General features: G+C 33.4%; 1 protein-coding gene across 1 annotated transcript in view; it reads left to right on the forward strand.

Annotated features, from left to right (window-relative positions):
• Positions 1-23,391, forward strand: part of LOC136037912 (serine/threonine-protein kinase PLK1-like) — a 133,022-nt gene that overhangs the window by 20,220 nt on the left and 89,411 nt on the right. The window contains exon 2 of the mRNA XM_065720767.1: positions 22,366-22,473. Within this exon, the coding sequence (XP_065576839.1) occupies positions 22,366-22,473 (108 nt within the window). The remainder of the gene's footprint in view (positions 1-22,365; positions 22,474-23,391) is intronic.

The raw sequence follows: 23,391 nt of genomic DNA on the forward strand, positions 1-23,391 counted from the left end.
GGAAGTCCTTCTGTTACCAAAGGAATTTGCCGGATTTTTATTACCTGCCTGGATTTTGTATTACATACAATTTAATTAGAAACAAACAATTTTTTGGTATGCTGGAGAAGGGTGTACAAAATGCTGGAGAAGGGTATTATATGAAATAAAACACACAAAACGGTAAAATAATTTTTTTCGACATATCCGGTTAGAGGTGATTTGGACAATATTTTCTTGTATTTTGTACAAAGTCCATTTTTTTGAACTTGTGCCTCCTGCCTCCAGAACAAAATTCCGTGTACGTTCCGAATGGGTAGGAAATTATATTTAGTTCGTTGAAAACATGAAAATGACTATTTTCTTGAAAATCAATGAAATATATGTACGGTAATAACAAATTGGAGATTTGTTTTGTTGTAGTAGGTTGTCAATAAAGCGCAATCAACCAAGCAGCGGGACAGCCAACTGAGGGAAGGGAGGTAATTGCTCCCCATTTGTTTGTTCTTTTTGTGATGAAAAAGTAAAAAAAATTCCCCGCGCTAAGATCTTGGAATCTTAGAAACCCTAAAAAAACTTTGCCTGTTGCGCTATGGCCGTCGTTAGCCCTTTTCTTAGTTGCAGATATTGTTGCAAGTGGCGTTAATTAGGGGCCACCTTACCTCTCCCAAGATTTCCCCCCTATATTTTGAAAATATGTTTTTTGGCATTTTCATCCAAAAATGACTTCGTCAAAAGAAAATCGAAGAACATCAAGATTGCCTCTTCCCGATTTTAGAAAATACATTTTTTACCCCCCCCCTAATTTTCAGTGAATTAACGCAACTGGTCTCTGGAATTACCATGAAAAACAACCATGAGCATTCCAGTAGGCGTTGTCAAATAGGTAATGCCCAGCAGGGTTTGCTGTACACTCATTCAAGATGAACCCTTTCCAAAGCAAAATAAGGATTTTTTTATTTCAAACGAGAATACGCGTCAAGTTGGTAATCGCAAAGGTCAAAAAAGGCCTATATATATATATATATATATATATATATATATATATATATATATATATATATATATATATATATATATATATATTCAGATATAGATTGAAAAAAAAAAAAAAAAAAAAAACAGAGACCCAAAGTAATACAGTATTTTTTTCGAGGAAATAGAACTAGAATTCTTTGTTTTGTTTTTATTTGTCAGAAATGTGTTGTATTTTTGTTAAGTATCGCAACATTGGGTTCTTTATAGGTATATTTTTTTTAGCGGAGGGGAATAAGATTGGTCTGCCCTTTCTGAGGCACCCTTTTTTGACTGTATAGAAGCCTGCCGCGTGCCGATTGCCGGGGAACGGCCGCAAAGGCGCCGGGCTATATATATATATATATATATATATATATATATATATATATATATATATATATATAATTGGATCCTAGACATTCATCTGAAGTGCTGTCTCAGTTCTCTTTCATCGGTATTAGCTCTTTAGGTAAAAGTTTATAAAGTAAACCGCACAAACATATCGCGTTCATTGTCTAATGTAATGGATTCTCATAACTTTGTGTCAGTTTATCTGTATGCCTGAATTAAATCAGGAAGTGTTTATTGAGCTGTTATTTTCACATGAATATGAGGGATAGAGTATGTGGACTTTAAGTAGGACACCAGTGCAAATCAATATGTCAGGTGCTATTCTCAAGAGTAGAAAAAATTGCCCTAGATCGATGATTCATAGGGTCACTAAAGTTAAATTAGGTCGGACCAGAAGAATATACTGAAATTTGTTTCCTGTGGGGTGTGTGTGTAAATCAATGAACAGAACTGATGATTTACATGAAATGATTGAGGGCATTGCTGGGACAATAAAAAACATGATGTTTCGAAAGGAAGGCATGGGATCGAACGCGTCTAAGAGGTACACCGCATAGTGTCTTCAGGTATGACCCCCTACCCCTAAAAGATTGCATTATTTTTCTTATGTTCATTGAAAACTAAAAACATGTTTAGAACACTTTCAGAATGATACTGATAATCAAACATTGCTGCTTTAATGGGAGAAACTAATGTTTTGTTTTGGAAATCTGACACAAGGTTTGGGACGGGAAAAAGCTATTATATGCCTTGGGTTCAACTGCTTTTGAATCTTTTACATCTATTCCCTTAACTTTTACTTAGAACATATATTTTCGATAATTTTCTTAGGAAATATTGCGTAGTTTTCTAGAGATAGTACTTTCGAGTAAAGAATTCTAATCCGTCACCCTAGCTTTTGTAAAATATAATGTTCACAGTTTTGGTGCCACGAAGCCAAGTCTCTCAAGATTTCTTATTTTCTTATGATAAATCCAAAAGGCACCATGTCTTGTGTTTTCAGTACAGCGCATAACCCGTAAAACGTGAAAGGGTGCTTTATGCGCCTTTACATTGAGCTAACCCGTTCGATTGTAGAAACATCTCACTCTTTATATCTGTAAAACGTTAGTTTTTCCGTAATCAGGAAAATCCAGATATAATTCTAATGTCCTTGGCACTTTTAAGTACCATGGAAATAAAATAATATTTTTTTTTTATTTGTGAAGCGGAAACTAACACACACACACACGCATAACATATATATATATATATATATATATATATATATATATATATATATATATATATATATATATATATATATATATATATATTTGGTTTATATATAAAAATTAGGAAAAATCGGGAACTCAATGAAAAAGATCTTCACTTGCAGCTAAATGGGCGCCAAATTAAAAACAAAAAACAAACGCGGGTTAAAAATTAGCAAGAAAATAAACTCAAAACATATGATACCAAACAGCTTATCCTTTGAGGGGCTAGTTGTAGAGCCGTATCCAGGAATTTTGTCTGGGGGGGGGGTACAAAAAAACTTTAAAAACGAATCAAAAATTTGTTTATATTCATTTTTGTTAAGTTTTTTTACGAGTGGGACAAACATTTCGGGGAAAGGGGGCTCATACCCCCTGGGATACGGCCTTGACGAGTTGCTTTTATGGATTAATAGCTTGCTCACATTGAATTTTTACGAGGGAAAATCATTGTCAGATTTAAAGAATTAGTTTTGCTTATATATTTCCATGGTTAAATGCGGCAACAGTGACACGAACGTGGAAGGCTACTGCCCTAATAACTACATAATTTTGAAACAAACAAAATAAAAATCGAAGGAAATCGCGTTGACCTAGGATGGATCCAGGGGGCAAAAAATGTATTTGTTTTGATGTCCTTTAAAGTTTCCTCTAGAATATCGAACCTTCAGAAAAGTTTAATATATATTCTCGGTCTTTATAATTCCCTAACATTCATTGAATGTGGTACTGTGTGGTTTTTATACTTAAAAAAATGTTTTTCGAGAACCATAAATCTTTCATTATATTATTTTGTCTGTTGTTAATAGAAATACTATATTTCAGGATGTTCTAGCGACGTTAATATTATTCAAGTTTGTCATCGGCACATTGTAGAGCCGACATTTAATTCTTGTCAAGTTTGTTTTCCTTCTTTGACACATTTTTTTTTAGATAAAACCTTGGCAGAGCAAGGGGCTTTCTCAGAAAACGTGGCAAGTGATAGAACTCCATGGGGTATTCATTATTAGTTATATTGCTTTCCACTGTTTTGACTAAAAATAAAAAAAATACTGCGGGGGGTAAAAGAACTATGTATTGGCTGGAGATTTTGTTTTTTGAAACTTTAAATAAGAATACTCGGGTTTATAGATTGCACAATGGTATGCACTAAAAATCTTTAATATAAATGGCCTTGCTATTTACCATAAGTTGGCGCGAACTGTTGCTTTGTGCAAAGTGGAGGATACACATTCGATAGACTCGTAGCTGGAGTATTCGTGTTGTGGGAGATTCATTTAGTTGAGTCGGAAACAGGACCTGAGGTACACTTTTGTATGCACCCTTGACACGCAATAGAAGACCCTTTGATCAGGCCTATACGTTGCGTGATTGGCGATTATTAAAACAAATTGATCACGAGCCAATTAAATACGAAATTTCGATGGCAATACCTTAGAAATGTGACTGGAAGATGTTTTCTAGCCTGGAATTGGGAAGGTCCAAAAATGAACAGTAGCTTTTGTAGGAAGTTTATACAAATTAGATTGATGAATCCAATCTGACTTTCTTCTTGTTATGCTCAAGATAAGAAAAAAAACAACAAAGAGAGAAAAAACTCAATGAAGAGACAACAAACTAGACTGCAACCAGTAGAGATAACAGTGCGGATATGTAAACCAGGCATCTTCAGCACATAAAGTAAAAATTACTAAAATAAACTAAAAACAAATAAAACCACCGCCAATATTGATAAAATACGATTGTCGCAACGGATCCACATAGATCACAGAAGCTATTAGAGTTACTTCAATGAGAACATCAAAGTAAATGAGTAAAAAAGTAAATATTGAAATGAAGTTAATTATTCTGTTGCGAAATAATCATCTTGTTAGCTATTAGTGAAGCAATTCTTTTTGGTTTAGTAGGCAATCTCGTCCCCTGGTGATTATGTAAAATCTTATTTCCCTTATTAACTATTGGTTCATTTTTCAAAAGAATATCATAAATTGGGTCAATATTAAAATTTCCCGTGTCTTTATTTATTGAAAGATTAGCAAATATATGTTTGCAAAAATATGTTTGCTAATAATCTTGCTTAAATCTAAATTCCCTTATTTACTATTGGTTCATTTTTGAAAAGAATATCATAAATTGGGTCAATATTTAAGTTTCCAGCATCTCTATTGATTGAAAGATTAGCAAACATATGTTTTTTTATTTCTATAGCCTCATTCGCCCACTGAGAAAACCTCTATCATTAGAAATAGCGGTGGTCTGATAAAATTGTACAAAATTTTCAGGATGAAAGAAAATGTGATCAGCCAAAGCCTAAACCAAAGTTTCAGGAGGTTTGCTTAATTGTAGTTTTTTTTCTATTGAGTTGCGATGTTCAATAAATCGTTCAAGAAATCGTTGGTGAGGTCTATCAGTATAAAACTTCCCTAAAGAACAAGGAATTTTACACACCCCACTAACTAAATTTCTATAGATTTTTTTCTTCACGTTTGATCGACTTTTCCTCTAATGTATGTAGTCGTTTTAGTCATATATTTTATTTGTTTCCACCATATACATAAACATACCTTGTATTTTAATCTATTTTATTACTTCATCATGTGGATATAAAATGTTGAATCTATTAAACTAATAGATTATTGCATTATGAAAAGATATGTGGAGAAGTCATTTAGAGACGAGATTGCGGTTAATTATTATGTTCAATTTGCGGAGACACGGAAGTTATTTTGGTGTGTAGCATGTAGCATAAACAAAGATTTACACTTGAAAAATAAAATGTTAAAAGAACTCATTACCATTTTTTCATTTGATGAGCATTGTTTATAGTTTTTTTTTTTTTTTTTTTTTTGAATAAAGAAAATGTTTCCAAACACATTTTAGGGTAAACGCAGTAAAATTTGCTTCTAAAATAAACGTTGAGTAATGGACAACAAGAAATTTGTATCATTTTTAGATTATTGATTCTTTTTCATAGGGAATAATCTCGTAACGATACAGTTAGTCATGCATTTTGACATTATAACCTCTAGTAATGTTAAATGCAGACTTAGTCAAATGTCTTCTAAAAGGCTCAAATCATGCAAACTGTTTAGATAAAATGATCTTTGTGTAGGATTCTTCTGTTATGTCGTATTTTGTTTGAGTAGCCATCGTATTTATTAGGAAGGATGAGCCCCTTCGTTGGTAATTTCAAAAATCACACTTTCTTTTCATGACGATAAATAACACTTCGAATAGGAATAAAGGTACTTGTCGGTTATCAGAAATACCCAAAAAGTGAAGTTGGGTTAATCCTAATTAGAAATTAAGAAAACATACTAATAAAATAATGCTTTAGAAACAGAATTATGGAAACCTAACCCAACGTAACATAACCTAACCCCCACCGCATCCCTAATGTGCAAATATATAGCCCAGATTATAAAAGTCCAATACATTCTGTGAAGTCCAAGGCATTGGACTTCACTTCAAACATTGGACTTCAAGGCCAAAACATTACTTGTTTTTGTAGTGGAAACCGGTTTTCTGAGACATTACATAAGCGTAATTCTTGAATGTTTCTAATACCTACAAGTACCGGGATAAATCCGGTAAATTTTTCGCTGTTCGTATTATTGACTGACGAATATCGACCTCTTTATACCTAAGCCTTTTTTATACCCAAAAACTAAAAATATTTTGGTCATTTTCATGAGCCCAAAAAGTGCTTAAATTTGAATTTGCGATATAAGCGATTATTATATTCGTAAAGAATATTAAAAAACGCATCGAGTGGAATGTTCACTCTATTCGTAAGTCGATAATATGAAAAATTTACCATAAATCCTTTTATTAGACCGTGAAAAAACTAAAAAAAAATATACTGCATATGTTATCAAAATATCCAGTATATTTTTTGATTTTTTTTTTCAATGTCTAATAAAAGGATTTATCCCTAGTCGAACTGCTATTTAGCTGTTTCGTCATAAAATTGTCTGTCAAGCCTAACATAAACAAAATGGCTCAGATGAATCATAATTACATGTCCCCGTCAGTAAAAAGATGACGGTTGACACTTGGAAAAGTGAACGCCATCTGGATGCTTATCGACTTATTGTGAATCACAAGGTCGTCGTACAGCATGGAATGCGCTTTGATTCAATGTTGTAGCAGTTAAGCGGCAGAGATCTCTATAAGTGGCCATAACTTACAATGTTGATGTTAAAGTGACAAAATATATTGCCTACATAAATACTAGGTTTGGTGCTCCTCTCTAGAGATGTCGGTAGGACCGGAATGCTGTATATAAATTTATAGAGTATAAATCAAACTCAGTATCTTTTGACTACTGCAGTATCGGCGCATACAAACAGCTCTTTCTCGTTAATCTGCCATTAGAGGTTCAGTATATATTGCCCTGGAGCACGTATTTTGGCAGAAACTTTCTCAAAATGCCTTAGAAACGAACTTGTAATTCCTAAAAACGGCTAATAATAACATTACATTATTAATGACCGATTTTTATATATGTATTCGAATAAATTAATTTAAAATTAGATTCTTTAAAAGTTAGTCTTACAAAGGTTAGGCTAAGTTTAGCGTTCTAGAGAAATCTGACTTGTCTACCCGTGAAAAAATCTAATGTCGCTTATGTTTCTACTTGTTTAAATGTTCTCCGGAGTACTTGCATTTCGGTGCGGCTTTGGCTAATGGTTGAGATAGGGAATGATTACGCTGTCTAAATCAGACAGTTCGTGGTAACGAACTGTAGTAAGGAGCGACCCGGCTCAATAGTAACCAAAACTCTAAAAAATGGAATTTTGATACCAATAGCTACATCAAAAGAATCGCATTTTAATGCTGATTTTAAATATTTAAGTTTCATGAAGTTCAGTCTTACATATCAAAAGTTAAGAGCCTGAGAAAATTTGCCTTATTTTAAAAAATAGGGGAAAACGCCCCCTAAAAGTCATAGAATCTTAACGAAAATCACGCCATCAGATTCAGCGTATCAGAGAACCCCTCTTTAGAAGTTTCGAGCTCTTATCTGCAAAAATGTGGAATTTTGTATTTTTTGCCAGAATTCAGATCACGGAGGCGTGTTTATTTGTTTTTTTTCCCAGGGGTGATCGTATCGAACTAATGGTCCTAGAATGTTGCGAGCGGGCTCATTTTAACGGAAATGAAAATTTTTAGTGCCCTTTTAAGTGATCAAAAATTGAGGAGGAGGGGCTGCTCCCTCCTCAACACCCTGCTCTTTACGCTAAAGTTTTTTTTACTGTTTTAAAAAGTAGAGTTGGGAGAAAGAGTCAAACTTTAGCTTAAAGAGCGGGGTGTTGAGGAGGGAGCAGCCCCTTTCATAAACGGTGTAATTTCTGTTCGTTTTAAGTTTTAGTGTCGCTCTTTACTCTCAGTTAAAAAAACTTGTTTTTTTTATTTAATTTTTATACTGGATCAGAGGTAGAAGCAAAACTAAAACGACTCGAAGGCAAAATACTACATACATCTGGGATAGTGTTTACTCTATCTCATTTTTGGAAGATTTATCGACTTCCAATTCAATCAACCAGTTTACTACTGAAAATCACCGACGTTTAAATGATTCTTTGAAAAGAGAAGTGGGTAACGCTTTAGGAAAGGGGCTCTTCTAGAGGATACGTCTTATCATCTTAATAGAATAAAAGTATCTTGATCATTAGGCTTCTTATTGTATAATCTCTTTCGATATAATTGTCGTTACTCTGACAATGTACACCCCCCCACACTTTGATGGTCCCAGATATAGCTCTATAAGAAACCAAAACATAACACTAAAACAGTGAAGTTCTTGCCTTATAGTATGCAGTATATTTTAATTATCGGATTATTATGTTCCCTTCCATTTTAATCCACTTATTAAAATCATTTCGAATATGTTTTGGTAAATTACTCACTCAATCACAGACGCAGATAGTATCAAGACTGCTGAAGCAAAGGACGTATGACCTATAACTGGATTGAATGAATGGAGAAATAGGTCATTAGGGCTATATATGGGACCATCAGAGCAACTTTTATATTGAAAAGAAGCATAAAATGAGGAATCTAATGGTGTTACTTTTATTTTATTAAAATATTTTATTTGGAACAGCGTTACCGAAAGTGGAAACACTGAGGATAAACAGTAACAGGCCCTTGACCTTTGGCTTAAGCCAAACTTTGTACAACTAAATTTTGTGCAGTAGCGTACCTAAATTTGTATCGGGGGAGGGGGATATCAGAAAGTAAAAATTCTGTGCCAGATCTCAAATAAAGCATGATTGGCTTTTCTGAGCACCTTAGCTGACCTCATTTTAGTGTACGATTAGGGGCATCCAAACCGCAGGTGTGATCGGTAGATTTTCGTGGGGAGTTATGACGAATGTTTGTTGTTGTCAGATTCTTAAAAAGACTAGTTTCAGGACCGTAATTTCAAGATTTTGTGTTCTGATTTATTTTGTTACGGACTTCTGATGAACATTAGCTAAACCAGTCCCGTCACTACGTATGTTCTGGTACATCGTCCAGACAATATCACTAGTATTGCCTTATTTAATTGAGCATTAAGATGTCCTGGGCTTGGGAACTTGTCTTTTGCTTTCGTCATCGTCGGATGACATTTTCAAAAATGTAGTCATTTTTCATTAATTGATATAAGTAGAAATAGTCCAGTTTTGTAATTTCTCTTTGCCATCGAAAGTCAAAACACATCACATAGGTACGATGATTATAAATCTGGTATTGAAATCCGAGCCATATCTTGACATTCACTAAAAACTATTATAATCCCAACAAACATCCCGCTAATGCTCCCAGCATCACACAGGGGTATCGATATTTGCAGAGGGAGCCAATGGAAAAGGGAACATTTTCTATTAGTTGAATGGTCTACTTAGGATCTACGAATGGTCGTGCTTTGGGAAGTAAAGTAAGAAATAGAAATGCACTTGTTGCTTATTGGAAAAACACCCAAAAGTGAAGTTTGGTCAATCCTAATGAACAATAACAAAATATGATAAAATAATACTTTGGAAACAAAATTATGGAAACCCAATCTAACGTAACCTAACCTAGTCTAACCCCCACTTCACAGATATATAGCCCAAATTATTCAAGTCTACATTCTGTCTAAGTCCATTGCATTGTATCATCCATCACTTGTTTTTTTAGCTACGGAACTGGTTTTCATAGATTTAACTTGAGCATAATTCTTGGATGTGTTTCCAATAACTGACAAGTACCAAAAAGACAAATTGACAATAAGAACTGTACCCTGAAAAAGTGTACGACCCAAATAATGATTCCTCTTCCACTGATTAGAATATGATCAGGGTTCAGCTCCACTTTTATTAAGTCCAGTTTGTGTGCCATATTTAATGTAAAAAATGATTGAATTTCAAAATCAATTTTTACGAAAAAAAGAGACCCCTTATCACTTGTATCTTATGAAAAGCTATCCATGCAAACATTATTTGTAGAAGAGTAATTTTACTTGTAGCCTTGGGAAAGACTTAGATCTTACTGAATTTCCTACATCTGAGCTGGAATATTGCTAGGGAATACATCCAGAACTAATAAGAAATTCAGTTAGTCTCATATTCGACATTGAATTGTAAGGAAAGCAAAATAGAAAAGTAAATTGAGAGACTAAATAAGACTTATTCTTCCTGAATTCCCTGAATAAGTTGAAACTTTCAGGGCATGTTAGAAGATGTTGTAAAATAACAGAAGACGCTATATGTATGCTGCTACTACTACTGCGACTGCTACTACTACTGATCCCAAGGGTATTAACGTTAAACTTTCATGAAATACTCTTAGAGAGATTTTGGACTAAATTAAAACACACACTGTGCACGTAGGTTGTCAAAAGGTTGTAATAGCGATATCCCAGGAAGAACTTTGATTTTTAAGTTGAAACTTTTAGGATAAGTTGAGGGGGATATTGAACTAACTATAAGCACTAGTTACATGCTACTAAGAATACTGCTTCTGCTGCTACGACTACTGCTACTACTGAGGATAATGGTATTAAGGTGAAATTTTCATGGAATGTGTCAGGGGAGTTCGAACGAAACCAAAACATATTATGTGCATGTTGGATGACAAGAGACCATGTCTTATTATTTATCTTACTGTATTTCCTACATCTGAGCTGGAATATTGCTAGGGAATACATCCACAACCAATAGGAAATTCAGTTAGTCTCATATTCGACGTTGAATTGTAAGGAAAGCAAAATAGAAAAACAAACTGAGAGACCAAATGAGACCATATACTCAAAAAATAAGGCTTCTGGTAAATGTGAACTGCTCATACTTCTGAGCTTTTCGTACTGTTCATGGTAAGGAAGCCATCGAAAATGATTAGCATATAGGCTATATATATATATATATATATATATATATATATATATATATATATATATATATATATATATATATATATATATATATATATATATATATATAGATATATATATATAAGTCGTTGTTTTCTTTGCCAAGATCATTTTGTCCCACGGACTTCTGTTAAAAGTACATTGTATAATAAAAATTTTGCATGCAAGTTACGTGGTAATGTTAATTGTAGAACAACCAATGTAATTTACCTATTAGAATGTAATAAATGCTGCCTACAATATGTGGGGGAAACAATTAATAATATATATAAAAGATTTTCTGGACACAAGACAACAGTTAATAATGAAAAAACTAATAACTATCTAGTTCAACATTGTAATAATGGTAAATGTTCCATATCAGATATAACTGTCACAATTTTAGAAAATTTAGAATTAGAAAATTTAAATAAAGAAGAGAAGAATAATAGACTACGTAAACAGGAGGATTTCTGGATCCATACTCTTGGTACAGCCTATCCTTTTGGGCTAAATGATCGTGTAGCAAAATATGGTGACATGTCCCATGTTGTTGTTAAATGTATTGATGGTTTTATGGACCATCCTTCTTTTACTTGTCCTACTAAACGTAAAAAACGATCGAGAGGACATAGGAAAAATAATAGAAAAAATGAATTAGATGTACATATGCTTTCTATAGATCTATGCCAGCCACTTGAATCTAGGGGTATGATTTCTGTAATAAAGTGTCCAAATAATTTATCCAAGAGGAATTTAATCAAACTTTTCTGGATTGTTAAGAATAATACAGCTCTTGATTATAATTTTAAAGTAATATGTGATACAATTTGCATTCTAACTAAAACGAAATTTATTTCAAAAAAGAAAAAGTTCGATAAGATTAGTAATAAGGATAACAGATTATATTTACCTATTAATTTTACTTGTAAGCAGATTGAAGATATTAATTTACCAGAAATTTTAAATCAGCGGCATGTGAAACAGGCCCTTCCTAGTAATTTAAATTATAATGATAGTCCAGTTTTAACTTATAAATTTTCAAAAACTATTGGGCAAATTATTTTTAATTATAATTTAATACTAAAAAAACTAGATAGTGATATAAATTGGAAACCGGTTTGTAATTGTAAGCAACTTGGCCCATTTGTAAATCCTACTTACAAACATGTTATAACAGGGGACTTGTCAATAATAAAGCAAGATGATCTTCAAATTATAATGAATAAAGGGGCTAATTTCCGTCTTTCTCATCATCTGAAACCATCGAGTGTTCTTGATGGCTTGGAAAATGATTTTGATTTATTTATTGATAAGTGGTGTAAGAAAGAGAATAAAAATAAAGAGAGTTTTCAAAGTTGGAAGAATTTAATTATTAGTAGAGTAAGAAATAAAATATATTCTAACTTAAAAAATAGTAACACTAAATCATTATTTTATAATGCGAAGATTAAACAAGCAATTGCTAATCTAAAGAATGAATTTGTAATTGTGTCAGTGGATAAAGCTAATAATAATTTTGCCATAATTTGTCAGAAGCTGTATTGTGATATCTTAAAAAGGGAGTTATGCACAACTAATGTTTATGAAAAGGTAAATATAGAGGATGATAATTTAATTGAAAAGACTGAAGAAATACTTTTTAAAAATTTTAATATTAAAATAAATGACAATGATAAAAAGTTCCCTTTCCTATATTGGACTGTAAAATTTCATAAGAATCCCCCTAAACCACGGTTTATTGCTGGAGCAGCTAAATGTCCAACCCGCATTGCTGCTACTGACCTCTCTTTAATTTTAAAGGAAATTGTAAATAAACTTAAAACCTATTGTTCTGGTATTAAAAATTTTTCGAATTTTAATCCATATTGGAGTGTTAATAATTCACTGCAGGTGATAGATTCTTTAACAATGGTTTCAGCTAAAAGAATTGAGTCTTTCGATTTTGCGACAATGTATACTAATTTATCACTTAATTTAGTGTTTGATAATTTAAAAACTGTTATAAAGAAATCTTTCCTCTTATCTAGTAAAAGGTTCTTAAAAATAGACATTTATAATAAAAAAGCTATATGGACAAACTGCTTTAATACTACAGTTAACTTCAGATGTTACAGCTTGGATATGATTTTTGAGTTATTGGAATTTGTTTTATACAATACTTATATAAGATTTGGGGGTGATTTGTACAAGCAAATTATGGGAATTCCATGGGGGGGAATGCCAGCCCATTTATATAATAGCTGACTTGTTTTTAAGTCAACTAGAATATAAATATATGATGGATAAGAATAATCCAATTAATTTAAAACATGCTTTGTCAAATAATAAAAGATATTTAGATGATATTTTGGTCTTAAATTGTAAGGATTTCATTGATATTTCTAAAATATATATCCATCAGTGCTTATTCTTGAGCCTAGTCATGGCGCTGGTCATGAAGATCATTTCTTAGATTTAAATATTAATATTTGTGATAATAATAAATTAAGTTTTAAAATGTATAATAAAACGGATGATTTTGATTTTGAAGTGATTAGTTTCCCATTCCCTGAAAGTAATATACACTCAAATATCACATATTCAGCGTTTTTCTCAGAGTTACTTCGTTATGCAAGGATTTGTAGTAATTATATTGATTTTAAAAATAGATGTAAAATCTTAAGCCAAAAATTGATATCAAGAGGTTTTTCTGCAAATAAATTAACTTGGCAATTTAAAAAATTTAGTTTTCATTATAACGAACTTTTAAATAAATATCAAAAGAATTATCTAGAAATACTTAAAGAAATTTTTAACTAATTTCGGAGGTTCGAGAAATGTTGTCACAGCGCCATTTATTTTGAATTGTGTTTCTAATTGAGCGGATTTTTTAAAAAATTAGCCACATGGTAAAGGTGAATTCTATAATTGTTTAGTTCATTCAGGTTTTTTGCAATGTGTTAATATTTGTGATTTGGTAAAATTTATAATATTTAGTTTACCTATTGTTGCTAAAGGGAGGGATATATTAACAGGATAAGCTTGTTTTGGTTTTACTTGGTTGTTTTACATTTGCTGTTTTTTTTTTCATAGGCATGTATTTTGGGGGTGATACCTGACGCGGGGATGCCATGGATATTCTGTGGTAGCCACAACACTGTGCTGGGTAGAGAATTTAGAGTGGCGAAACCCTATATAGGCCAGTGTATTCTCCTGATGAGCCCTTATGTTGGGTGTTGCCTCTGAATTATTTGTCTATATTATTTTTTCTATTGTTCGGTAAATGACGACTTATACTTATTGACGACATGACTGCCTGTCCATGGATTATTCTTTATGGTTGATTGTGTGTGGCTATGCTGTTTGACCTATGTGATTGTATGGATGAGTAGGGTTAAGGCCTCATTCAAGTGCTGGTCTATATTAATCACTAATTTAGGAAAACAGTCTTCCTTTTCTCCTTCTGTCTTTTTTTTTTTTTTTTTTTTTTTTTTTTTTTTTTTTTTTTTTTTTTTTTTTTGTGTTTGTGCTGTAGCATTGGTGATTTCTCTTTTCATGATATATATATATATATATATATATATATATATATATATATATATATATATATATATATATATATATATATATAATAAAACGATATAATTTTTGTTCATTTTAAAGTTTTGACATCACTTTAGTTTCAATCGAAAAATTACTTTGTTCTTGATTAATTAAACAAATAAGTTTAGCATCTTTTCATATCTGAACACTGAAAGTTCTCAAATGCCTATCTTTTATTTTGTTGTTTATCATTCTAAATTTTTTTTCTAGATTACATTTTCCTGAGTTTCCTCAATTTTATATGTTTATTCCCCTTAAAAATATAATTTGCTCGTGAAAAATCTTGCGAATAATGTTTGTCCTTTTCGGTGTAATTTTTAGGCACCCTCTTTTTGGATTTGTATCCAGTGGGTATCTTTAAAACTATGTTTCCTGCTTAGGACGTATTAGTCTAGAACTGAACTCTATTCTCGTTGCGTTTTTTCCTATAAGAACTATTAATTTTCAAACAGTTCGTGGTAACGAACTGTAGTAAAGAGCGACCCGGCTCAATAGTAACCGAAACTCTAAAAAACGAAAGTTAAAAACGAAAGTTTCATCAAGTTTAGTCTTATCCATCAGAAGTTACGAGCTTGAGAAAATTTGCTTTATTTTAGAAAATAGGGGAAAACACCCCCTAAAAGTCACTGAATCTTAACGAAAATCACACCATCAGAAACAAAACGAAGAGAAATTATTCGGTACATTAAAAGGGTTCTCCTCAACACCTCGCTCTTTACGCTAAGTATTTTTTATTGTTTTAAAAGTAGAGTTGTAACAAAGAGTCAAACTTTAGCGTAAAGAGCGGGGTGTTGAGGAGGGGACAACCCTTTTAAAATACGAAATAATTTCTGTTCGTTTTGTTTTTATGTCACTCCTTACTTGCAGTTAAAAAAAAACTTTTTTTTTAATTTAATGTATAAACAGAGTCACACTCTGTTCCAGTGTCGCCACTGTCGCCAATACTCAAAAATCAGTGTCGCCAATACTTAATCTTAGTACGCACCTTATTTCATTACATTAAGGAGATTGCTAGACTGGAGTAATTTATTTATTTCGAGAGTAACCATGATTACATTTTATGTTTATATCTCTTTTTTCGTTGAAGCATTACATGTTAATGATCATTTAGATTAATGGTTTCAGGCGGAAAGTTTTATGGCCAAATTTGAAAGAAAATGAACATGATAACAAGAATTGGTTTCCTCGGCCGGTTCACCTGCCAAAAGTTCAGTCAACCAAATTATCATAGTAATTGGTAGCGTTAAGAGCCTGCACAGGAGATGAGACCTAGGTGCCTGGGTCCCCCAGGATCCTAAGTTTTTCAAAATTTATGGACACTTCTTATTCGAATTATGAAATTACCTTTTTTTTTATTGGCCCTCCTCCTGAAAAAATTCCTGGGTACATGGCTAGGTAGTATGAGTAATTTGTTAAGAAAAAAAGTACGGTTAGAAGAAATAAATTCTAAGTGTTTCAGGAACCTCGATATGTGGAATATTTTGTCCTCTCGAGTCAAAAGTATAAGAGTCTTAGGTTATTTTCGAAAGAATTCCTACAGATCGTTTCCATGCGTGTCTATGGTTCCGTTTTTCTTTGTTATTAAGACTATATTCGTGGAACTTGTGTTTTGAAACATTTATGGATATCTTGTGTCGCTGTTGCACAAGGGAGTGTTAGGTCTCGCTTTAATCATTTTCTTTTTCTTTTGGTAGTTATCCAAATAAGCTTTAATCCATCTAGATATACCAGCGTCAAATTGTTGTATGTAGTTGTTACTCTTCTCTTTGTAAATATGATTGTAATCCTTATTCTTAAATAAAATAAAAAATTCAAATCATACTTGCATACCATTTTAATGATTGCTATGACACATAGTCGCTAACTGAAGGGGGAGTGGGGGTGTTTGGATAAATCTCCAAAACGCTCCTTGTAGCCAGCCCTGAGCCCTAAAAACAAGTCTATAAAGTATTCTGCTCGCCAATTCAAAATTGTCTTCAAGTATACTGGACTGGGGGGGGGGGAAGACAGCTATGCCCTAGGTTCGGGTAGGTTAAAAAAGGGGGTAAAATTGCAATCGCTAGATGGCGGCAAGATTTTCTTTTCAGAAAATCTGGTACCATTTCCCCCTCTTATTAGTTTCCTTACACTTCGGATTTAAGAGTTTTCTAATGAAGATTACAAACGCACCTTTATGCGTGTCCGTGGTTCTAATTTTCCGTCTTTTCTTCTGTTATTAAGGCCGCATTCGAGGAACTTAGTTTTTTTTAATCATTTAAAGATATCTTGTGTCTCTGTTACGCGGGAAAATGTTTTGCCTTATTTAATTCTTATTCCTGCATTTTTTGGAGTTGTCCAAACATGCATTATCCATTGAGATATATCATTTTTCTTCCCTTTGAAAAAGGATGCCTAGAACCCTTAATCTTAATAAAGTAAAAAAATGTTCGGATCATAACTGTTGTAATGATGCAATTTTTAATGATTGCTCTGAAACGTAGTGGTAACTGAACGGTAGTTTGGGGCCATCTCCAGAACGCTCCTTGGAGCCTCGAGCGCCTAAATACAAATCTTGATACCATACGAAAGATCTGCTAAATTTTATTTTTTAGTATACTGGACTTGGGGATAAGACAACTATGCCGTAGGTTTAGGTAGTACGTTTAAAGGGAAAAAATTACCAGTGTTAGATGGCCTCAGGGATTTTTCTTTATGACACTGTCGCCATTTTCCACTCGTATTAGAGAGAGAGAGAGAGAGAGAGAGAGAGAGAGATCGGTATATTTAAAAACTATCGTAGCATAGAGCTAAATTCAGTTTTTTCACAAAAATCATACATTTAAACAAAAATTACACACTACAACTCAGCATTAAAAACTGATGTGAAAAAAGGCACAGATGAGTTTGCGTATCGATTGGTTCGTACTTTAGGAGGTACGAGTTTATTTCGTAATCGAATTCGGCTATTGGGAGGGGCTGGTTCGGGTAGTAGTGATCGGTGGCTCTTATTGGCTAGGATGAATTTTCCAAATTGGTGAATAAGGTGTTCCAGCCGGACTTTAAGTGGAGATAAATTTAATTTAGCGAGGGCTTGATCGTAGGGTATGCCACGGTCTCGGAGTATAATCCTTGTTGCTCTTTTCTGGACGTAATCTATGTCGCGTAATAGGTACGCTGTGCGGATAGCAGATGGACCCCACACCGGGCACGCGTACTCGAGCAACGGGCGAACATAACACGTGTAGGCATGGAGAAGGCTTTTAGTCAAACAGTTCGTGGTAACGAACTGTAGTAAGGAGCGACCCGGCTCAAAAGTAACCAAAACTCTAAAAAATGGAATTTTGATACCAATAGATACATCAAAAGGATCGCATCGCTGGTTTTAAATATATAAGTTTCATCAAGTTTAGTCTTACCCATCAAAAGTTACGAGCCTGAGAAAATTTGCGTTATTTTAGAAAATAGGGGGAAACGCCCCCTAAAAGTCATAGAATCTTAACGAAAATCACACCATCAGATTCAGCGTATCAGAGAACCCTACTGTAGAAGTTTCGAGCTCCTATCTACAAAAATGTGGAATTTTGCATTTTTTGCCAGAAGGCAGATCACGGATGCGTGTTTATTTGTTTTTTTTTTTTTTTTTGTGTTTTTTTTCTTTTTCCCAGGGGTGATCGTATCGACCCAGTTGTCCTAGAATGTTGCAAGAGGGCTCATTCTAACGGAAATGAAAAGTTCTAGTGCCCTTTTTAAGTGACCAAAAAAATTGGAGGGCACCTAGGCCCCCTCCCACGCTAATTATTTTCCCAAAGTCAACGGATCAAAATTCTGAGATAGCCATTTTATTCAGCGTAGTCGAAAAACCTTATAACTATGTCTTTGGGGACGACTGACTCCCCCACAGTCCCCCGTGGGAGGGGCAACACGTTACAAACTTTGACCTGTGCTTACATATAGTAATGGTTATTGGGAAGTATACAGGCGTTTTCAGGAGGATTTTTTTGGTTTGGGGGAGGGGTTGAGAAGAGGGGGATATGCTGGGGGAACTTTCCTTAGAGAATTTGTAATGGGAGAAGAAAATTTCCATGAAGGGAGAGCAGGATATAGGCTACTAGCATTATTTAAAAAAAAAATTAAAAAATAAAAGTGAAAAAGCTTTTTCAGCTGGAAGTAAGGAACAGCAATAAAACTTAAAACAAACAGAAATTATTACCCATATGAGGGGCTCACCTCCTTCTAATACCTCGCTCTTTACGCTAAAGTATTTTCAGTAATTTCAACTACTTATTCTACGGCTTTTGTGATTCAGGGGGTCATTCTTAATGAATTGGGATAAAATTTAAGCTTTAGTGTAAAGAGCGAGGTACTGACGATGGGGCGAATCCCCTCATATATGTAATAAAAACATGAGAATACAAAAGTTCTTTACGTAAGCTAATTTATAAGTTACGTAAATCTTTTACCAATAAAAAGATTCGTAAAAAATTAAAAGTTCTAGTTGCCTTTTTAATTAACCAAAAAAATCGGGGGGCAACTAGGTTTCGTCCCCCGCTCTTTTTTTCTCAAAATCATTCGATCAAAATTATAAGAAAGCCATTAAGCCAAAAAAAAATATGCAAATTTCGTTTTGATTATTCCTCTGCGGAGAGCCAAAATCAAAACATGCATTGATTCAAAAACGTTCAGAAATTAAATAAAAAAAAACAAGTTTTTTTAACTGAAATTAAGGAGCGACATTAAAACTTAAAACGCACAGAAATTACTTCGTATATGAAAGAGGCTGCTTCCTCATCAACGCCCCGCTCTTTACGCTAAAGTTTTTTACTGTTTTAAAAAGAAGAATTGAGAGAAAGAGTCAAACTTTAGCGTAAAGAGCGGGGCGTTGATGAGGAAGCAGCCTCTTTCATATACGAAGTAATTTCTGTGCGTTTTAAGTTTTAATGTCGCTCCTTACTTTCAGTTAAAAAAACTTGTTTTTTTTATTTAATATCACACCCAAAACGCCTCATTTTGGTAAGTGAATCATTTAGCATCCATGCACTTCGGTTTTAAGAGCTTTCGTATAAAAGCAGAGTTGCCATCCTTAGTGATTATCACTATTTCTAGTGATATTTTATATATGGCCTAAACAAAAAAAAATCACTAAATCCACCAAAAAATCACTAAAATCTAGTGATTTTTTCTCAACAGGTGGAAACCCTGTATGAGACTGCAGATGCATCTTTGGTAAAAACTTCTCGTCCTCTAGGCGCCGTTTTCAACTCCAGTTACCATGTTATGAATTATCCTGCATTCTTTCAACAGCTATCGGATAACTTTTTCCTGTCGGCCCGAAGTGAATTTGAGAACGGGAAATCAGTGGTTGAAATTTAAGCAACAGATGCTATTCATTTTATTGCAAACACATTTTTCGATTCTTTTTCATAGATGAGTCTCTTTCATACAAGTATTGAAACATTGATCTCAAATCATTATCGGAGATGAAGGGGGAGGACCGACTCAAATGAAAGGTGGCACTAGAAAGATCAATAAATCCCAAACAGTGTCCTCTATTGTTAGCTGTTTTACTATTGATATCAATAGAACTCTAGGCCAACTTTGATTTTAGATTAACGTCAGGAGATACATCCTAATAGTTTGGGAGAATAATGGACCAGAGAGCGTAATATTGGTCCAATTCCAAAAGGCGTATCTCAGTTTTCTCTAATATGTTTTTAATATTATAAATGTCTGGGAACCAATCTACCTTATTCCTAATTGAGAATGCTCTATGTCCCCCATTTTTTACATAATAGCAAATTTAATATTGTTACCGGTCCTTGTCGGTTCTTGGAAACACATTCAAGAATTACGCTTAGGTTACATCTTAGAAAACCGGTTTCATAGCTACAAAAACAAGTGGGGGATGATACAATGCATTAGACTTGGACAGAATGCATTCAACTTGTATAATTTAGGCTATATATTTGCACATTATGGGGGGGGGTAGGTTACCTTAGGTTGGGTTAGGATTCCATAATTTTGCTTGTAAAAGTATTATTATATCATCATGTTTTGTTATTTTTCATTAGGATCAACCTAACTTAACTTTTTGGGTGTTTCCAATAACCGACAAGTATCTTATTACTATATCAAGCAATTCTTTAATTTGACCTTAAAAAACTAAGCCGATTTCATTTTGGGGCATTTTACACTGGGTCGGATCTAGGGAGGTTACAACCACCACAGGGTGCCAAAACAAGCTAAAATTGTAATATTTTTAGACAAAAAGTGTTATTTACAATATTAAGGGTTCAGCAGGGGAAGGCAGTTTTCTTTTACCTCCTCCTTCGTGCAAAAACCTAGCCCCGGCTCTGATTATACGACAGATGACCCGTGTTACAAGTTACCCTCCTTAAAGTGACAGTAAAAAATACAAAAGTTAAAAGAGAAAAAGCATAACTAAAATGCATATGGTAGATGGCTCTCATAAAAACGGTCATGAACAAAACATGTTTTTTTTTGTTTTATTGAATATTCTTATTGTGCTTTAGGCGGCAAACAAATACGAATTCGATAATATTATCTGAAAAAGGACCATTGAGAAATTAAAGTGGGAGGCGTGGTTAACTTGAAAAAAAAATAGATGGCCAGATTTTAGCTCGCAGCATCCCTAAAATTTAGGAGTTGTTATCAATTAACTTGTATAGCAAACTAGTAATGATCCTTAAATTACATGTAATTTAAAAACACCTTTATTTTGGTGAAATTTAATGCATCTATGTAAAACTCCGTCAAGCGGATTTGATAAATTAATAAGAAGGGTGCTAGACAGTGTTTTCTGGAAGCATATTACTAACCTGCTAAGCAACATAATTACTATGCTTGGATAAAGCCGAAAATTCTTGATAAACTCGGGATCTGCAATCCGTGAATAGCCTATAATCCTAGACTACCTGTGTTAGCAATTAGGGTCTGCGTTGGGTGCTTTCTATTAAAAGTGTACCTGTATTTCTTTGCTACTGATCCTTTTTGTTAAGTTCGATATCGAAAGACTCTAAAGGGCTCCAAAACTTGTTCGATTGTATCTATCTTTAAAAAGAAAAAGATATTAATTACTTGTGACTACAATTTAAAACTTAAATACTAAACTTAAGCCATAATTTTAAATTCTAGAAAGAAATGCAAATTGGTTTTTAATACTTTCATTGGTTAAAAAACAATTTTAATACCAATACTTAGGGGACGACTTTCGCCGGGCACAGTCTCTAAGGGGTTGCCGGACTGAGTAAAAAAAAACTAAACTAAACTATATCCTCTTTACTTATATAGTGGTAGTAATAGTGGGGAAGGGAGGGGTGTAGAAACCGACATTGTACCCGGCGCTGAAAACCCTACCTGCGCCTCTGTCTGAAGCTATGTGGAAAACTGTTAAGTTAAATATGTGAAAAATAAAATAAATTTGCCCAAGCGCCACTGACGACGATTTGTCATTAGTCTCCGTAACTATGGCTCTACTTTCTGTTAAAGTAGATGACCTTCTAGTATCGCATCTGCTGGGAGACTAGTAAGGTCAATCGTGGGAAATAGGGAGGCGGACAAAATCTGTTTCTGAAATCTAGGGGGAAGCGACTATTTTCGATTTTTTTGCTGAATGTACCAAAAAAAAAAAAAAAAACGTCAATGAAAATACCTAATTAAAAGTGACCAGCAAGCAAGCAAAAAGGACAGATTTATTTTTCTAAAAGAATCTAATCTTTATTATTTTTTTTTCTTCAATGTATAGATTTAAAGACCTGCTATACTTCCCTTGGTTTGATTTTAGTACTGAATATTTATTTTTTCCAGGGTGGCTTTGCTCGCGTGCATGAATTAACGGATCTCAGCACAGGACATGTATATGCCGGGAAAATTATCCCTAAATCACGAATCACGAAGGAGCACCATAGGGAGAAGGTATTTCGTTGATAATATTTTCTTGTGGATGATACTAGGTTGGATAATAGTAATTACTTTTTAGCGTGTTTAGCAAATATTTTTGTCAATTTTGTAGAATCAATTTATTAGAAAACTGTGTTATGTATCTGTTGATTTTAGACTGTCAGCGGTAATTTGGAATTTAACACTTGAAATAAAGAACATAATTGAAGATTGATTGAGAAGCAGTGGACGAATCCAAGGCTCCAATTAAGAGAAATTGAAGGGAGGAGGAGGAAAGAAAATACGCAACATTCCTGGGCTGTCTTTGGTATAATTAAAACAAAGAAACAAATTGATACATTTTATATTACAAAATTAAGTTATTTTTATAAGAAGAACAATCAATGAATATTAAAAAGATAAAAATAAAATTTATAATTTACAATTGAAAATACAAATAGCCTTTAGGTTAAATTATTGCCTTAATTTAAAATTAAGGCAATGCAAAATAATTGATACTGTTGTCTTTAACAAAATTCATCTTCGTAAAAAAAGAAAAAAAGAACAAAATGAATCAGTAGGTGCTTAACGGATATAGGCCACCTATAAATAGGCTACGCACATTTTAATATGAAACTGGACAAGAAAATATATACTTATGGAAATCTGACAATTATAATTTACTGATTCTGCTATGATTTGTTTGATTATTTCAACAAGAAGTGCCCTGAAATTTGAGAAAATTTAGAAATTTTGGGAGAAGCCCTCCCCCTTTTACACACTTTTCTGGATTCTAACATTGATTTCTATACTGATTACTATTCGTTTGTACTTTTCTCCTCGAATAATGTTCTTTAACTCTCCTGTTCTTTGCTTTTTTATCACCCTCCTCCCAAATTATTGTCTGCAATCAATACATTAAACCAGGTTCAGGCTAATCTTGCCATTCTGTCT

The sequence above is a fragment of the Artemia franciscana genome, chromosome 17, assembly GCF_032884065.1.
Source record: "Artemia franciscana chromosome 17, ASM3288406v1, whole genome shotgun sequence".
In the NCBI taxonomy this organism is placed as follows: Eukaryota; Metazoa; Arthropoda; class Branchiopoda; order Anostraca; family Artemiidae; genus Artemia; species Artemia franciscana.